This window comes from Schistocerca cancellata, chromosome 2, assembly GCF_023864275.1.
Source record: "Schistocerca cancellata isolate TAMUIC-IGC-003103 chromosome 2, iqSchCanc2.1, whole genome shotgun sequence".
In the NCBI taxonomy this organism is placed as follows: Eukaryota; Metazoa; Arthropoda; class Insecta; order Orthoptera; family Acrididae; genus Schistocerca; species Schistocerca cancellata.
In genome coordinates this window covers 1,141,679,922-1,141,697,363 of record NC_064627.1, presented here as the reverse complement: position 1 = coordinate 1,141,697,363, position 17,442 = coordinate 1,141,679,922, and the positions used below count along the sequence as shown (strand labels likewise).

Below are 17,442 nucleotides of genomic sequence, written 5' to 3'. Positions count from 1 at the left end.
TAGGAAAGTAGAGAACGTTTTCTTTTGCAGAAATTTATATCGGATATAATTAAACGGAACTGTATTTTACATACAATTTGATACCCAAGCTACTTTTCTACGTATCCACAGTTCAAAGTAGGCACTTGTACCATCTTACTAGCTTTTCTATGCCTTCTGCATACTCAGTTGCCGCCAAATTTTTGAACCACTGATTGACGGTTTCTTAAGTTCATCACCACTTCTGTAGCGTTGTCCACTGAAAAAATCTTTCAATTTGGTAAATAAGTGATACTTACTTGGAGCTAAGTCCGGACTGTGTGGCAGATGTTGAAACGTTTCCCACTGAAACCGTTGAAGCAAGTCCTGTGTCACCCCACTGCATGCGGACGTGCGTTATCTTAAAGGAAGATGACTCCAGTGATCAGCAATCAGCGCTGCTTGTTTTTAATGTTGCGATGATGTCGTTGAAGCGTCTGAGAGGAGGCCGCTGCATTTGTGGCCTCACCTCTGGACATGTAGTGGAAGAGCAGGACACCTTCACGATCCCAGAACACCGTAGCCATAATCTTTCTGGTGCTCAATTTTGTTGTTATTGTTGTTGTTGATTGTTTTGTTCGGGATTGCGAGTGATGCCATTCCAGTGACTGGTACTTTGTTTCTGGTGTAAATGTGATATCCAAGTCTTATCACCAGTGACAATCTGCATTAAAAATTCATCACCATTCTTTTCATAGGGACTGGGAAATGTCAATGCAGCTGGCATTCGTTTGGTTTTCTGTTCCTCTGACAAAATTCGAGAAACCCACATGGCACACACGTTTTTTTTAAGCCCAGATCTGCTGTAACAGTCTCGTACGACACAGTTCTTGGAATGTCTACATCTACATATACATGGTTACTCTGCAATTCACACTTAAGTGACTTGCAGAGGGTTCATACCATAGAACCATTTTCATACTACTTCTCCACCATTCCACACTCGAATGGCGCGTGGGAAAAAGGAAAACCTAAATCTTTCCGTTCGAGCTCCGATTTCTCTTATTTTATTGTGATGATCATTTCTCCCTACGTAGGTGGGTGTCAACAAAGTATTTTCGCTTTCGGAAGAGAAAGTTTGAAATTTCGTAAATAGATCTCACCGCAAAGAAGACCGCCTTTGTTTCAGTGACTGCCACCCCAACTTGCGTATCATATCAGTGACACTCCCACCCCTATTGCGCGATAACACGAAACGAGCTGCCCTTATTTGCAGTTTTTCGATGTCCTCCGTCATTCCTACCTGGTAAGGATCCCACACCGCGCAGCAATATTCCAACAGAGGACGGACAAGTGTAATGTACGCTGTCTCTTTAGTGTGTTTGTTGCATCTTCTAAGTGTTCTGCCAACAAAGCGCAGTCTTAGTTTCGCCTTCCCCACAATTTAAGATGCTCGTAATTGTAATTCCTAGGTGTTTAGTCGAATTGACAGCCCTTAGATTTGTGCGATTTATCGTGTACCCAAAATTTATCGGGTTTCTTTTAGCACCCATGTTTATGGCCTCGCACTTTTCTTTGTTTAGTGCCTATTGCCACTTTTCGCATATACAGAAATTCTCTCTACATCATTTTGTAATTGGAACTGATCGTCTGACGATTTTACTAGACGGTAAATTACAGCGTCATCTACAAACAGTCTAAGGGGGTTCGCAGGAGAGCTTCTGTAAGGAAGGTAGGAGACGAGATACTGGCAGAAGTAAAGCTGTGAGGACCGGGCGTGAGTCGTGCTTCGGTGGCTCAGATGGTAGAGCACTTGCCCGCGAAAGGCAAAGGTCCCGAGTTCAAGTCTCGGTCGCGCACACAGTTTTAATCTGCCAGGAAGTTTCAGTCTAAGGGGGCTTCTCAGATTATCACCTAGATCATTTATGTAAATCAGGAACAGCAGAGGGCCCATGACCCCACCTTGCGGAACGCCAGATATCACTTCTGTTCTACTCGATGATTTACCGTCTATCACTACGAACTGTGACCTTTCTGAGAGGAAATCACGAATCCAGTCACGCAACTGAGACGATATTCCATATGCACGCAATTTGAATAATAGTCGCTTGTGAGGAACGGTATCAAAAGCCGTCTGGAGATCTAGGAATATGGAATCGATCCGAGATCCCTTGGCGACAGCACTCATTACTTCATGGGAATAAAGAGCTAGCTGTGTTGCACAAGAAGATATTTTCTGAATCCGTTTTGGTTATGTATCAATAAGTCATTTTCTTCAAGCTGATTCATAATGTTCAGTACAGTATATGCTACAAAATCCTACTGCAAATTGAGGTCAGTGATATGGGTCTGTAATTCAATGGGTTACTCCTATTTCCTTTCTTGAATATTGGTCTGACCTGTGCTACTTTCCAGTCTTTAGGAACATACCTTTCGTCAAGTGAGCGCTTGTATATGATTGCTAAGAAAGGCGCTATTGTGTCTGCATACTCTGAAAGGAACCTGATTGGTATACCATCTGGACCGGAAGATGTGCCTTTCTTAAGTGATTTGAGTTGTTTCGCAACACCTAAGATATCAACTTTTATGTCACTCATGCTAACAGTTGTTCTGGTTTCGAATTCTGGAATACTTACTTCGTCTTCTTTCGTGAAGGAATTACGGAAAACTGTATTTAGTAACTCCGCTTAAGTGGCACCATCATCGGTAGTATTTCCATCGCTATCGTGCAGTGACGGTATTCTGTTTTTGCCACTGGTGTACTTTACATAATTATGACCAGAATATCATTGGGTTTTCTCGCATTGATGTCCGTGTATTTCGAGCTTCCGTGAAACTTAGCCAGTCTTGGGGATTTTGTCTTCTTCTGAATTTGGCATTTTCTGCAAAAAAATGAGTGCGTTCCACCAATTATGAAACGCCTGTCTTCTTGGATTTTCGTTGCAGTCCTCGTTTTGAGTACGTCAATCATCACAGAGGGCCGGCTAGAGCCATCTTCGTGAAGATTCTTCCGTCCGCCATTATAAATAATACAGCACTTCCGGACTGATGTTTCGTTCATTGCATAACCATAAACCTCAGTTATCTGTCCATAAACTTCGACAGGTCGGGCTTTTTGCACGTTTAAAAAGAGGATAACATTGTGCACCTCACACTTGGCGGGGTCGTCAATTTGTTCTCACATTTTAAAGTCACACAGCTAAGCAGTAGGAGCAAGCGTATTGGATCATAGCTGCCGTCAAACTGAAGTGGATGAGTACCAAGGTCAGTGGTCGATCGGCGATTGTGGTCGGTGGGACGCGGTCACGTGTCAAAGCAAAACGTTCTTTACTTTCAGAATGACCCTCTTATATACATACACTCAGTCGCAAAAGTATTCGGACAGGGGGAAATTTCACAATGAGTACTCGAGAAACACTGACTATGAAACCCAAACATATTTATTAGCAATATATATGCGTAACAACATTAATTACAAAAGAATTATTGTATTATTTCGTTTCCAAAACATAAATAACAGAAATATTAACAACAAAAATGAAACATCCTGCACACCCTGCTGCTACAAAAGTATTCGGACACTGTCCAATAAATATTCATAAGTTGTACGAGGAAGATGTCAATACCTTGTGAGTTCCCCTTTCATTTTCAATACCTCCTCCAATCTACTAGACATACTTTCCACGAGTTTTTTCGTGAAATTTGGGCCTATATTTGCCCATTCTTGGCGCAGTTTCTCTTTCAACGTCTCCGTATAGATGTCGTTTCAATTTATCCCACAAATTTTCGATTGAGTTAAGATCTGGTGATTGGGGAGGGGAGGGGGGTGCAATACTTTCAGGCAATTGAAGAGCAAACACATTTGTACAAAATGCGCGGTTTGCTTGGGATCATTATCCTGATAAAAATGAAAGTTGTTCGCAATACCTAGATGTCGTGCACTCTGCTTCAAATGTCCTCGCAGTATATTCAAATACGCTTCCTTGTTCATCATATCATCAATGAACACTAAATCACCCACACAATTGCCGGACGTGCATCGCCACACCATGATGCTCCCACCTCCAAACTTCACTGTTGGTTTGAGGTTCCTGGAATTCAGTTCTTCATTGGTCTTTCGCCACACATTTGCCTTTCCGTCGCTTTGCCATAATGTAAATTTACATTCGTCGCAAAATATCACACGATTCCACCAAGCCTGATCGTATTCGGCGTATTCCCTCGTAAACTGCGTAAGTTTCTTCTGGTTCACTGCATTTATGAATGGCTTTGGTCGTGCTGCCACTCGACCATGGTACTGCGATCGTCGTAGTAGTCTCCGCACGGTTTCGGGATGAACTTTTATACCGAGGTCTCCCTCCACCTCACTTGCAATTCTTGTGGCAGATATTTTCGGATTCTGTTGTACCTTTCGCACAATCACACGTTCATTTCACTGTGAAAATGTCCGTGGCCGTCGTGTACTGCAACGGAATTCCAATCGGTCTTCTTTCTCGAACCGTTTAATAATGTCGTGAACTGTACTTCTCTTCATGTTCACTATTGCGGCAATTTCCCTGCAGGTTTTCCCCTTCGCGTCATGATAAACGATAAGTTGCCTTTGCTCGAACGTAGAACACTTCCCTCCGCGTCCCGTCGTCGACCTGCACAGGCTCACAATACGTGTTTACTAATTATCGCTACCATCTCGCGGAAATGTCGGACACATTGCAGTCGCTTCACCCTCTGTGCGTCTCGGAATGAACTATTCTCTCACGTGGTCCCCCTTTGTCTGAATACTTTTGTTGCACCTTCCCATGCCGTTTTCAGGAAATATTACGTAAGAGACACATGTCCAACAACAATTCTTCGTATTTGACGCGTGTTTCACGTTGCGACATCGTACCCAGAGCCCCAAATACATTAAAAAGTGCAATTTCTGTATTTGTTCATGCGGCAAACTGCAAAATTATGCGCCGTTACGTGCTGTCCGAATACTTTTGCGACTGAGTGTAGATAAGGCTGCTTGTTTTATTGTTGTTTTTTATCACGCAAATGTCATTCGTCAACTTCGTACAGGTTGCAGGATACCATGAATACAAAAAGTAAGTACAGGGTTATTACAAATGTTTGAAGCGATTTCACAGCTCTACAATAACTTTATTATTTGTGATATTTTCACAATGCTTTGCACACACATACAAAAACTCAAAAAGTTTTTTAGGCATTCACAAATGTTTTTTTTTGCAGAAGAAAAAGGGGCCGTAAACTTTAAACCGTGAGATTGCACAAAACACGTTAACTTTTGGTGAATTGCGAATTTGCTGCACGAATGCGTGAGTATTCTCTACCGCCCAGATTCGCACATTGTGTCTGTTCACTTCAAAATTAAGAAAAAATGTTGCTTCATCACTGAAAACAAGTTTCGCACTGAACGGATCCTCTTCCATGAGCTGTTGCAACCGCGCCGAAAATTCAAAGCGTTTGACTTTGTCATCGGATGTCAGGGCTTGTAGCAATTGTAAACGGTAAGGCTTCTGCTTTAGCCTTTTGCGTATGATTTTCCAAACCGTCGGCTGTGGTACATTTAGCTCCCTGCTTGCTTTATTCGTCGACTTCCGCGGGCTACGCGTGAACTTGCCCGTACGCGTTCAACCGTTTCTTCGCTCACTGCAGGCCGACCCGTTGATTTCCCCTTACAGAGGCATCCAGAAGTTTTAAACTGCGCATACTATCGCGCATGGAGTTAGCAGTTGGTGGATCTTTGTTGAACTTCGTCCTGAAGTGTCGTTGCACTGTTATGACTGACTGATGTGAGTGCATTTCAAGCACGACATACGCTTTCTCGGCTTCTGTCGCCATTTTGTCTCATTGCGCTCTCGAGCGCTCTGACGGCAGAAACCGGATGTGCGGCTTCAGCCGAACAAAACTTTATGAGTGTTTCTACGTATCTGTTGTGTGTCGTGACCATATGTCAATGAATGGAGCTACAGTGAATTTATGAAATCGCTTCAATCATTTGTAATAGCCCTGTATTCTGCTTGTTAATGGCTGCTATAACCAGTCCACATAACCGAGGTCGCTAATGAATGATTGTGCGGTGTCGCTCGATTAGCAGGTAGTCTATTCAAAATTGAACAGTAAAATGAAAATTCACATTCAGTGTTTGGCTGGCAACGGCTAGTAGGGTAGCTGGATCTGCCCCTACAGTTCTCCCAGCCGGATCTTTGCCTGGTGACTGGTGTGCGACTTTCCTCCTACAGATTATGGTGGCCGAATGCTGGACAGCGATGGCGTCGCTGGCGGTGTTCTTCGCCTCGCTGGTGCTCCTGTGGTTGTACCGCTACCGCACACACTTCGCGCGCCGAGGCGTTCCGTCCCTGCCGCCTGTGCCCTTCGTGGGCAACATGCTCCCTGTGGTCCTGGCTCGCGAAGCCCTCTCCGAGAGGGTGCTGAATCTGTACCGCCAACTGCAGCCACATGCTTACGCAGGAGTTTTCTACTTCAGAGAACCCGTCTTTATGATCAACGACCCAGAGATCATTCGCGCAGTCACCGTCAAAGACTTCGACCACTTCACCGATCACTTGCCATTTGGGGTCACCGATAGAGCTAATCCATTGTTCAAGAGGATGCTCTTTTGTCTAACAGGTGAGAAGCTAATACCTTGACTGTGGAAGTTACTTGCATATCTCTTTAGTGAACACTAAATGGAAATAAGATCTATTCTGTAGATCCATAATCAACAATCAGTAAAGGGCGTGCATGCCACAAAGACAAAAATATATAATGTATATTCAGAAAATGACTGTTACCAATGTTCCTCCACAGATGCTAAGTCAAAAGTGCCACTTACTTTGCTGTTTGAATCTTGAGTGGTACATTTGCTGAGGAGTCTCCGTGCGAAATCGAATCTCTCTGATGTTGCCTTCATGGTCTTTTCGCTAGATATATGTAGAAGCAATAGGGTACACCAGGGCTGTTCCACTCATTTCAACGATAAGCCCTATATGAAGGGCTTATTTCTATAGTGGTACAAGTCCATTACCACTTTTCTGCCTATAATGCTTATCAAATTAATGATCCAAACAAACAGAACGAAAGGTTCATCTCTAGCAAGAAGCGATATGCTTGAATATTTCGCGTATCTCAATTGCAGATTCTTCAGCGCTCATTTAACTTTAGGACTTTGTATCTCAAAATGAACAAAAAAGGACTTGTACTACTATTGAAGTAAGCCATTCATATAATACTACATGAACCTTTTTAAAACAAAATCTGTTAGTGTGATACATTACAGTATGTTGATTGTGAATACATTTCAGCATATTAAAGGCCGAAATTCCTTTGCACGAACAAAGTGTTAAACAAACATCCAAAGAAGGCAGAAAGCATAATATATGAAAGTAGTGCGACAATTCTACCCAGTTAAGGGGGCTACTCCGCCCAGTGTATTTCAGTGTCAAAATCGGAAGCATTTACAAGTGAACATTTTTCGTCTTTTTTTGCACCCACGCGCACTTTAGAAACGAAGTAGCACACTTTATCCAGAGAAGCTCCCTAGAACACTTGTTATTGCTTGTTTCATATCTTCCTCAGACCATAAAGCACTTGGCTTTTTCCCCTTTGTATGTATTGACCATCTCAAAAAAAGCCAAGAAAATGTGTTCTCCACAATTTCGCAATAAAATATCAATTAAACTAATGATTTAACTGAGCGGAAATAATGACACGTTTATGAGCCAAAATAGTCCCATGTGCATACATTTCTAAAGACGCAGAAAATGAGACCATTGTGGAAAAATCCAGCAATATTTGTTGATACAAACACGATGTAATCTGTGTTCTTGTGCAGGTAACATGAAGACTTTAAAATTTCTCGTTATTGAGCTTGGTAGATCTTAATTTGTTAGGGAGTATTCTTTAAATACGGGAATAATCCATCACAATTGGCTTACTTCTATAGTTTGTTCTGTCGTGTCAATAATGTAACAGAAAACACCCTTACTACAATCACATGCCGTGTCAAAGAGAGACTGGCACACACTGAAGGCAAAACGACTTGACTCTGTGAGGAACTACCGCACTGTTGCAACATTTATTATTTCAGGCGAATTAGCCTTGTGAGGGTAAAACTTCACTGTACGCGACACTGGGTGACCCTTTTCGGTATGTTCTCTGAATTTTAACAGTGAAATATATCGAGATGCACAACACCACTTTTGAAGTGCCTGCCACTGGTGTTCGGACGACCATTTCCGCAGGGCTTTCGAGTGTACAAATCAACCCATGACGAAACAGACTTGCCACGGTGAGTGCGACTACCCTCGTCGGAGGTTCAAGTCCTCTCTCAGGCATGGGTGTGTGTGTTTCCCACAGCGTAAGTTAGTTTAATTTAGATTAAGTATTGTGTAGTCTTAGCGACCGATGACCTCAGCAGTTTGGTCCCATAAGACCTTACCACACAAATTTCCAAGTGTCCACGAAACAGACTGTCCTTCTCTAGATCTTTTGTGCTGTATCAGTCTATTCTATCTCATAAGAGTCAAAGACGAGCGTTTTGTAGAGCTACCTTCATAGTGGATGGTCAACACTTCATGAGAATTCTGCCAATAAATTTGTTCGGCACCTGCCCTCTCTACGATTTATTTGATCATTCTACTGTAATTCGCTTCCTACCCATGAAACAATGACGGGTCTTTCCACCTATTCTTGCGCAGTAGGCTACATTTTTTTATGTTAAGGGTCAACTGCAATCCCTACAGTTATCCCCTATGTTTTTATATACGAGGTGGAGCACAGGAAACGCATGTTTTTCACTATTGAATGACTGGGACACAGTTTGATAAAAATAATAAAAACAAGCATTAAGTGATAGATTTTTAATGCAGTTTTGAAATACACATACTTTAATTAGTTTCGAAAAATAAAGCCTTGGAGATGACGACCACCTTGCTGGATACAAATTTGGATCGTCTCCCGAAAGTTACCCATGGCTCTCTCCAACATTTCATCCGCCACGGCTTCAATTTCCTGACGAATGGAATTCTTCAGGTGATCGATTGTGCGAGGCTTGTTCATGTAGACTTTTGATTTTAAATATCCCTACAAAAAGAAGTCGCATTTCGACAAATCGGTTGAGCGAGAGGGCCAGTAAACACCACCATATTTCGAAATAACATGTCCTGGGAACATTTGTCGAACCACTTCCATGGTGCTCTCCCCATGTGAGCTGTGGCACCGTCCTGCTGAAACCATATTTATCTCACGTTCACTTGACGCCTTTCAAGTCCTGGACGAAGAAAGTTGTTTAACATTTTAACGTAGATCGCTGATGTTACAGTAACTGCAGTTCCGTCCTGTTTAAAAAAAATAAGGTCCAACAATCCCCTTCCTTGAAATGCAGCACCACACTGTTACTTTTAAACTGTGGAGAGGTCTTTGGTGTAATTCATTTAGGTTCTCCGGCGCCCGATACCGACAATTTTAAACGTTGACGTAACCGTCTACATGAAAATGTGCTTCATCACTCATGAAGACTGTAGCATCTGCATCTTCTGTAAAAATTTCGTCCATTACGCGACAAAACTATCTGCTCTGCACAAAATCCCCTGCACTAAGCTGCAGGACGATCATTACCTTGTACGGGTGAAGCTTAAGATCATCATGTAAGATAAGGTGAAGCGAACGACGTGACATACCCAGCGCTACAGCCTGTCGTCTAGCCGATCATTTCGGACTGGGAAGAACTGCCGTTCTCACTCGGTCTACATTTCCCGGAGTGCGAACTGAACGGGGAAGACCAGGTGGTTTCTTTTTCATCACAGATCCAGTACTTCTAAACGCTGTAACCCATTGGAGTACAGTTTTTCGTTCAGGCACTGCACCTCGACGTCCAACTCTAATAAAATTTTGACGGAAAAGACGTTGGACTGTGACTACAGAATCATTGTTTCTAAAATACTGCTCGACAACGAACACACGATGCTCTACGCTCCATAGTGACTGAAACTGCGTTGTATGGGCAGTCTGCCAACATTTATTCAAGGTCAATCCAACCCCCCCCCCCCTCTCGTCGTCGCGTACTAGCGGTTCAAAAAACATGCGTTTACTCTGCTCCACGCTGTATTTTACGCACAGTAATAGTCCTGTAACATACCCTTGGGATCCGCCTGAAGCTAGGTGAGGGGAGAATGAATGGCCCATACCGCTAATATTAAATTTGCTAATTTCATGACCCAGTTTCTCGAGAACTACTTTATACACTCTAATGAAACTTTTGCAGGTTATTTACATCAGGGGCGTCCAATAAGTAATATAACACATTTTTCCCCTGAAGGCAGGCTGGTTTTATTCAGGATTCAATTACGATTATTCCCTGTTCTTTTGGCCACAAAATCCTATTTTGTTCCATGCGACGGCCTTACGCCACCTTCCTTGTAGGGCCTACATGCCCACATGGTACCACACTAGTGGTCGGGGGCGGAGCGGACGTCTTCCTGCATAAGTAACCTCCCTATCGTCCACGTACTGTTTCCCGCGGGGTGCATTCTTCATTGGGCCAAACGGATGGAAACTGGAAGGTGCGAGATCAGGGCTGTAGGGTGGAGGAGAAAGATCATTCAAGGGAAATTTTGTGAGCTTGTAACACGCCCGGGACTGCAAATGGATGGGGTACCTTAAACTGGCTTCTCGTTCCTGCTTTTCTAGACCGTGCGCCCTGTCCACACCACGTACCTAGTAATCCCGCGGCGGTCGTACTGTTCTGCTCCACACTGCTGCTGGCTTGCCTGAAATTATCTATCGAAATATGCAAGCCGGGTTAGGGGAGCCACTCAACGTTAAAACAACACTGTTCTACGTCTGGTATGAGCAACTATATTCTGAGACGATAAAGAAACTCGCAGATTGGACTGTTTACATTCTATTTCAGAAGTGTTATCCCGATTAATGGTTGATTAACAGTCCACAATATCATTCGGACGAGCGCACGCGTAACCGACACGACGCGGGAGATTGTTGATGATGCGGAAGCCGAACGATCGGACGTAAGTTCTTACGCTCGTCACGCATACACAGATATTTGATACCAGTCCTCCTTGACACTACTAACAGATTTTAACACTGTTCACGAAGTTAAGTTTTACAGTCCTCAGTTGTACGAGCGTGCGCGTAACCGTCGCGGCGCGGCTGATTGTTGATAATGCGGAAACGCGATGACCGAACGCACCTCACGCTCGCTACAAGACACTGGCACTTGTTTGCAGTCTTTTGTGGTAACTAATTTTACTGATTTACATTAGTTCTTTCTTGGAGACCGAACACGGCACGCACTTTCCTCTGAACCATTTCCATATATATCATCAATTTACTATAAAAGCACTTCTAGCAACACGTCAACCTGAATACCAACAAAGCCTCCCATCTACAGAGCTACACACTACACAACATAACAGTTCTGTGTCCCGCACTTGACTCGACAGACGCGACTGCCTGCAAAGATACTCCACAACTAAGCCAGCGATATGATAACAGGCTTACAATCTCCTCTCGGGTGCGCTGACTTGTGTGAAGCCATGCGTTGTAATGGGAAAAGAGAAGTTCTTTTGCATTTTTGCGGCGACGAACACGCTGAAATCGTTTCTTCAATTTCCTGAGGACCTCACAGTACACTTCAGAATTGATCGTTGCACCGTGTGCGAAGACATCAAACAGAATAACCCTTTCAGAGCCCCTAAGACCGTCACCATGACTTTATCGGCTGTGGGTGCGCCTTTGAACTTTTTCTTCGGAGGAGAGCTGGTGTGCAGCCACTCCATGGACTGCCGTTTTGTTTCCGGTTCGAAGTGACGAACCCATGTTTCACTGGCTGTGTACGATAAAAATTGTCCGATCAGCCTCATAAAGCCGCAAGCAGTTCCGCACAAATGGTCCTTAGTTGCTCTTTACAGTTTTCTCTTAGGCGGCGAGGACGCCCTGCAGTCACAAACCTTTGTGTACACCAACAGGAGGACGAGTGTGTTAGCACTACCAACAGAGGCGTCAAATTGTGCAGCGAGGCGTTTGATTGTGATCCGCAGATCACCTCGAATGAGAGTGTCACAATTGTGTGCGGCCGGCCGGCACGCGAGAGGTCGGACAGGCTTTGCGCGACCTTGTTGTGATGATGACGGACGCCTCGCCCAACGACTCACCGTGCTTTTGTTCAGTGCCAGGCCTCCGCAGAGATTCTGCAAGCGCCTATGAATCTCAGTGACATTTTTTTTTTTTGCGTGGAACGCGCCTCCGTTTTGAATGCTACGTTTAGCGCCGTGGCCCATCGGATCTTCATGAAACCGTAGGAGCTGAAGTGGGAATGTTCCACGTTATTCCATAACAAATTCCGCATTTTTTTAACATAAACTGGCCGGCAAAAATGTCTTTCTTTACTTATTGAACTCCCCTCCTACATGCTTCGTATACTTACTCCCTTAGTTTGGTCGCAATATATATTCTAGGAGGTAGGACAAAATTATTTTTCTGTTGTATCTTTTCAGCTACAGTTTTCCTTAAAATTTTGTACATTTCACTGGAAATATACAGGCGATCTGTATCATTATAGAGCTGTAGTGTCACATAGGTATTATGAATTAACTTTTAAAAATCAAGAATCTATCTTTTTTAGGAGCACTGAAAGACCTAAGTCTAAACAAGGCCCCGGGAGTAGACAACATTACATTAGAGCTACTGACAGCCTTGGGAGAGCCAGGCCTAACAAAAGTCTACCATCTAGAGAGCAAGATGTATGAGACAGTCGAAATACCCTCAGACTTCAAGAAGAATATAATAATTCCAATCCCAAAGAAAGCAGGCGTTGACAGATGTGAAAATTAACGAACTGTCGGTTTAATAAGCCACGGCTGCAAAATACTAAGACGAATTCTTTACAGACGAATGGAAAAACTGGTAGAAGCCGACCTTGGGGAAGATCAGTTTGGATTCCTTAGCAATGTTGGAACACGTGAGGCAATACAGACCCTACGACTTATCTTAGAAAATAGATTAAGGAAAGACAAACCTACGTTTCTAGCATTTCTAGACTTAGATAAATGTTGACTGGAACACTCTTTCAAATTCTGAAGGTGGCAGGGGTAAAATATAGGGAGCGAAAGGCTATATACAATTTGTACAGAAACCAGATGGCAGTTATAAGACTCGAGGGACATGAAAGGGAAGCCGTGGTTGGGAAGGGAGTGAGACAGGATTGTACCCTCTCCCCGATGTTATCCAATCTGTATATTGAGCAAGCAGTAAAGCAAACAAAAAAATATGGAGTGGGAATTAAAATCCATGGTGACGAACTAAAAACTTTGAGGTTCGGCGATGACATTGTAATTCTGCCAGAGACAGCAAAGGACTTGGAAGAGTAGTTGAACGGAATGGACAATGTCTTGAAAGGAGGATATAAGATGAACATTAACAAAACAAAACGAGGATAATGGAATGTAGTCGAGTTAACTCAGGTGATGCTGAGGGAATTAGATTAGGAAATGAGACACTTAAAGTAGTAAAGGAGTTTTGCTATTTGGGGGGGGGGGGGCAAAATAACTGATGAGGGTCGAAGTAGAGAGGATATAAAATGTAGACTGGCAATGGCAAGGAAAGCATTTCTCAAGAAGAGAAATTTGTTAACATCGAGTATAGATTTAAGTCAGGAAGTCGTTTCTGAAAGTATTTGTATGGAGTGTAGCCATGTATGGAAGTGAAACGTGGACGATAAACAGCTTGGACAAGAAGAGAATAGAAGCTTTCGAAATGTGGTGCTACAGAAGAATGCTGAAGATTAGATGGGTAGATCACATAACTAATGAGGAGGTATTGAACAAAATTAGGGAGAAGAGAAATTTGTGGCACAATTTGACTAGGAGAAGGGATCGGTTGGTGGGGCATACTCTGAGGCATCAAGGGATCACCAATTTAGTATTGGAGGGCAGCTTGGAGGGTAAAAATCGTAGAGGGAGACCAAGAGCACACTAAACAGATTCAGAAGGATGTAGGTTGCAGTAGGTACTGGGAGATGAAGAAGCTTGCACAGGATAGAGTAGCATGGAGAGCTGCATCAAACCAGTCTGAGGACTGAAGACCACAACTACAACATCTTTTTTAGTTCCTAAGAAAACGGGCGTTTTGTCTGAGAAAATTTTGTTTATCATAAATGGCAGTTACAAACTAATTTAAATTAAAATTCAAAATTTAGTAAAACAACATTTAAAATGCTTGAGCACTGTAGGCTACATTACCGTCTACATTGTTCGAATGCATCCACTTCCTTCTCTTCGAAGATCTTACCTCAATTGACACTTTTTGGGCTCTTAGCTCAGCTTTGTTGACTCGCTTTTTGTACAGTTCTTCAAGTATGGTTCGTGTGTCCCAACCAGTCTTCACTCCCAGCCCCATGACTTTCAGTCTACCAGTATTACCATCATTAAATGTGATGACAGCATCATACACAGCAAACCTCGATATATGGAACCCCACAAATACAGTTTTTGGGATTTTTGTGTAAACTACTCTGCTGACTGGTTCATTCAGATTTTCTTTTTTCCCTTGATGACTGGGTGTTGTGTGATGTCCTTAGGTTAGTTAGGTTTAAGTAGTTCTAAGTTCTAGGGGACTGATGACCATAGATGTTAAGTCCCATAGTGCTCAGAGCCATTTGAACCATTTTTTTCTTTTTTCCTAGTCACATATTTCTTCAATCGATCTGTTTTTGCCAAATCCCTATAAACGCCAATAGCTTCAGGTAAAGGGTTGTTGTCGGTAAGCTTATCTGAAGTTACAGCTGATTCAGCTTATTTATATTTACACTTCTCGTCTGAACAAAGGCTGTGAATCGGCTTGTCGTCTGTTGATATTTTATGGAAAAACATGTCGTACATAGCCTTATTCATATCATCTATGTTTCTATCGGTACTTGTATTTTCTTGGCCACAATATTCTGATAGTCGATTGATGGCATTGTCTAGCCGATTCTTGCTAATAGTTTTGCCATCAGACACCCGTCCTTTAAACAACTCTGTTTCCTCCATTATAATAAGAATATGGAATGCACAACGTAAACAAGAATATGACTGTTATTCCAATCCTACCGACTTATGCAGCAAGGGTTTCCACTAGGATTTAAATCATACCACAGCCTTCTAGACCTTATGGTTCTTGAGGTATTAATTTTTAACTAAGCAATTATTTATGATATCCTAAAATCGTCCTACACAACTAACTAGATTAAATTAAATATATTTTCATTCAGCCAAATTTAATAAATTGTACACCAAATTAATCAGCAAATTCCAAGTAATATTTCTACATAAAAACAACAATTAAATTTTTTCAAGAAAATGGCCATTTATTCTCCCTTCTTGAAAAGGGGCAGTAGCCTGTTCAGTAGTTGCAGGAGCAACAGTCTGGACCACTGAAAGCCGTAATTTTTCCCAATGGCATGCAGCTCTACTGTCTGGTTAAATGATGATGGAATCCTCTTGGCTAAAATATTCCGGAGGTAAAATACTCCCCCATTCGGATCACTGGGATTTGCTGCTCAGGAAGATGTCATCAACAGGAGAAACAAAACTGGCGCTCTACGGATCGGAGCATGAAATGTTAGCTCTTTTAATCGCGCAGATTGTTTAGAAAATTTGAAAAGGGGAATGGGTAAGTTGAAGTTAGATATTGTGGGAATTAATGAAGTTCGGTGGCAAGAGGAACAGGACTTCTGGTTAGATGAATACAGGGCTATAAATACAAAATCAAATAGATGTCATACAGCAGAAGGTGTAATAATGAATAAGAAAGTAGCTACTACGAACAGCATAGCGAACGCATTATTGTAACCGAGATACGACATAAACCCAACACCCACGACAGTAGCACATGTTTATATTCCAAGTAGCTCCGCAAATAATGAAGAGATTGGACAAACGTATGACGAGATGAAAGAAATTATTCATATAGTTAAGGGAGACGGAACTTTAATTGTGGTGGGCGACTGGAATTCGATAGTGGGTAAAGGAAGAGAAGGAAAAATAGTAGGTGAACATGAAATGGAGGAAAGGAATGAAAGAGGAAGCGCTTGGCAGAATTTTGCTTAGAGCCATCGTAGATATTTGGTTTGAGAATCTTGAAAAAATACTGTGTACGTGGAAGAGACATGGAGACACCAGAAGGTTTCAGATGGATTATATAATGGTAAGACAGAGATTTCGAAACTAGATTTTAGATTGTAAGACATTTTCAGGGGCAGATGTGGACTATGACCACAATGTATTGTTTATAAACCGTAGATTAAACCTGAAGAAATTGGAAAAAGGTAGGGAATTAAAGAGATGGGGCCTGTATAAATTGAGAGAACCAGAGCTTAATGCGAAAGGAATACAGTACATGACGAATGGGTAGCTTTAAGAGATGAAATAGCGAAGACTGCAGAGGATGAAAAAAAGGCCAGGCCTAGTACAAATCCTTAGATAACACAGGAGATACCGAATTTAATTGATGAAACGAGAAAATTTAATAATGCAGCAATTGAAGTAGGTGAAAGCGAATAGAAACATCTAAAAATGATACTGAACAGGAAATGCAATATGCCTAAGCAGGAATGGCTAGAGGACAAATGTAAAGATTTAGAAGCATATTTCACTAGAGGAAAGATAGACCGCCTACAGGAAAATTAAAGAAGGCTTTGGAGACAAGAGAAGCAGTTGTATGAATATCAACAGCTCAGATGGAAAACCAGTCGTAACCAAAGAAGGCAAAACTGAAAGGTGATATTCTTAATAAAACACATTATTTGATTGTGATAAGAAATTCGATAGAAGGAATAGGATGAGTGAACTGCCAAGCAAATCTTTAAAACTTCTCTGCAGCTGCATTTGATTAATAGTTAAATTTTTTGTGGTTGCCGGCAAGTTATTTAAAATCTTTGATGCAGAATTACAGAAAGATTTCTTGACTAGTCTAACGGACAAAGATTTTATAGAGATACTTCTGGTTGATAGTAATTCGCTTAACTTAGCTGTTCGTTTGAATGAAACATTTTATTTACGACATATGTCATTAAGAAATCAATATAATGAGCAATAGTAGTGCACTCTGTTTTTCTGAACAGGTTTCTATAGTACCTTCTTGAATATAAAGCACAAATTATTTGTATTGTGCATTTGCATCGCAGAACTGCTAAGTTTGTCTAATGAATTATTCCATTAAATGGTACCATATGACGTCATGGAATGACTGAAAAAGTATCCAAGTTTTATTACCTTTACTTCACCATTCTCTGACAGTATCCACTGCCCAAACAAACATTTGTTTATGCAGTAAGCAGAATTTATTATTAAGTCACAATCTCAACATTCTAACTCTATCAACCAATTTCGTCCACAAGTCCTCATATTTTAAGCATGTGCTTGGTGGAAAGCTCTTTCACCATTTGAACAGCCTATAACGTATTTTTTTCCTGATCTACATGTAGTG

The 17,442-nt window shown here is 42.0% G+C and overlaps 1 protein-coding gene across 1 annotated transcript in view; it reads left to right on the top strand.

The window, feature by feature from the left end:
- Window positions 1-6,227: 6,227 nt before the first annotated feature.
- The window catches only part of LOC126161280 (cytochrome P450 9e2-like), a 75,145-nt gene continuing 63,930 nt past the window's right edge, over window positions 6,228-17,442 (top strand). Inside the window, exon 1 of the mRNA XM_049917019.1 lies at window positions 6,228-6,588. Coding sequence (XP_049772976.1) covers window positions 6,228-6,588 — 361 coding nt within the window. The remainder of the gene's footprint in view (window positions 6,589-17,442) is intronic.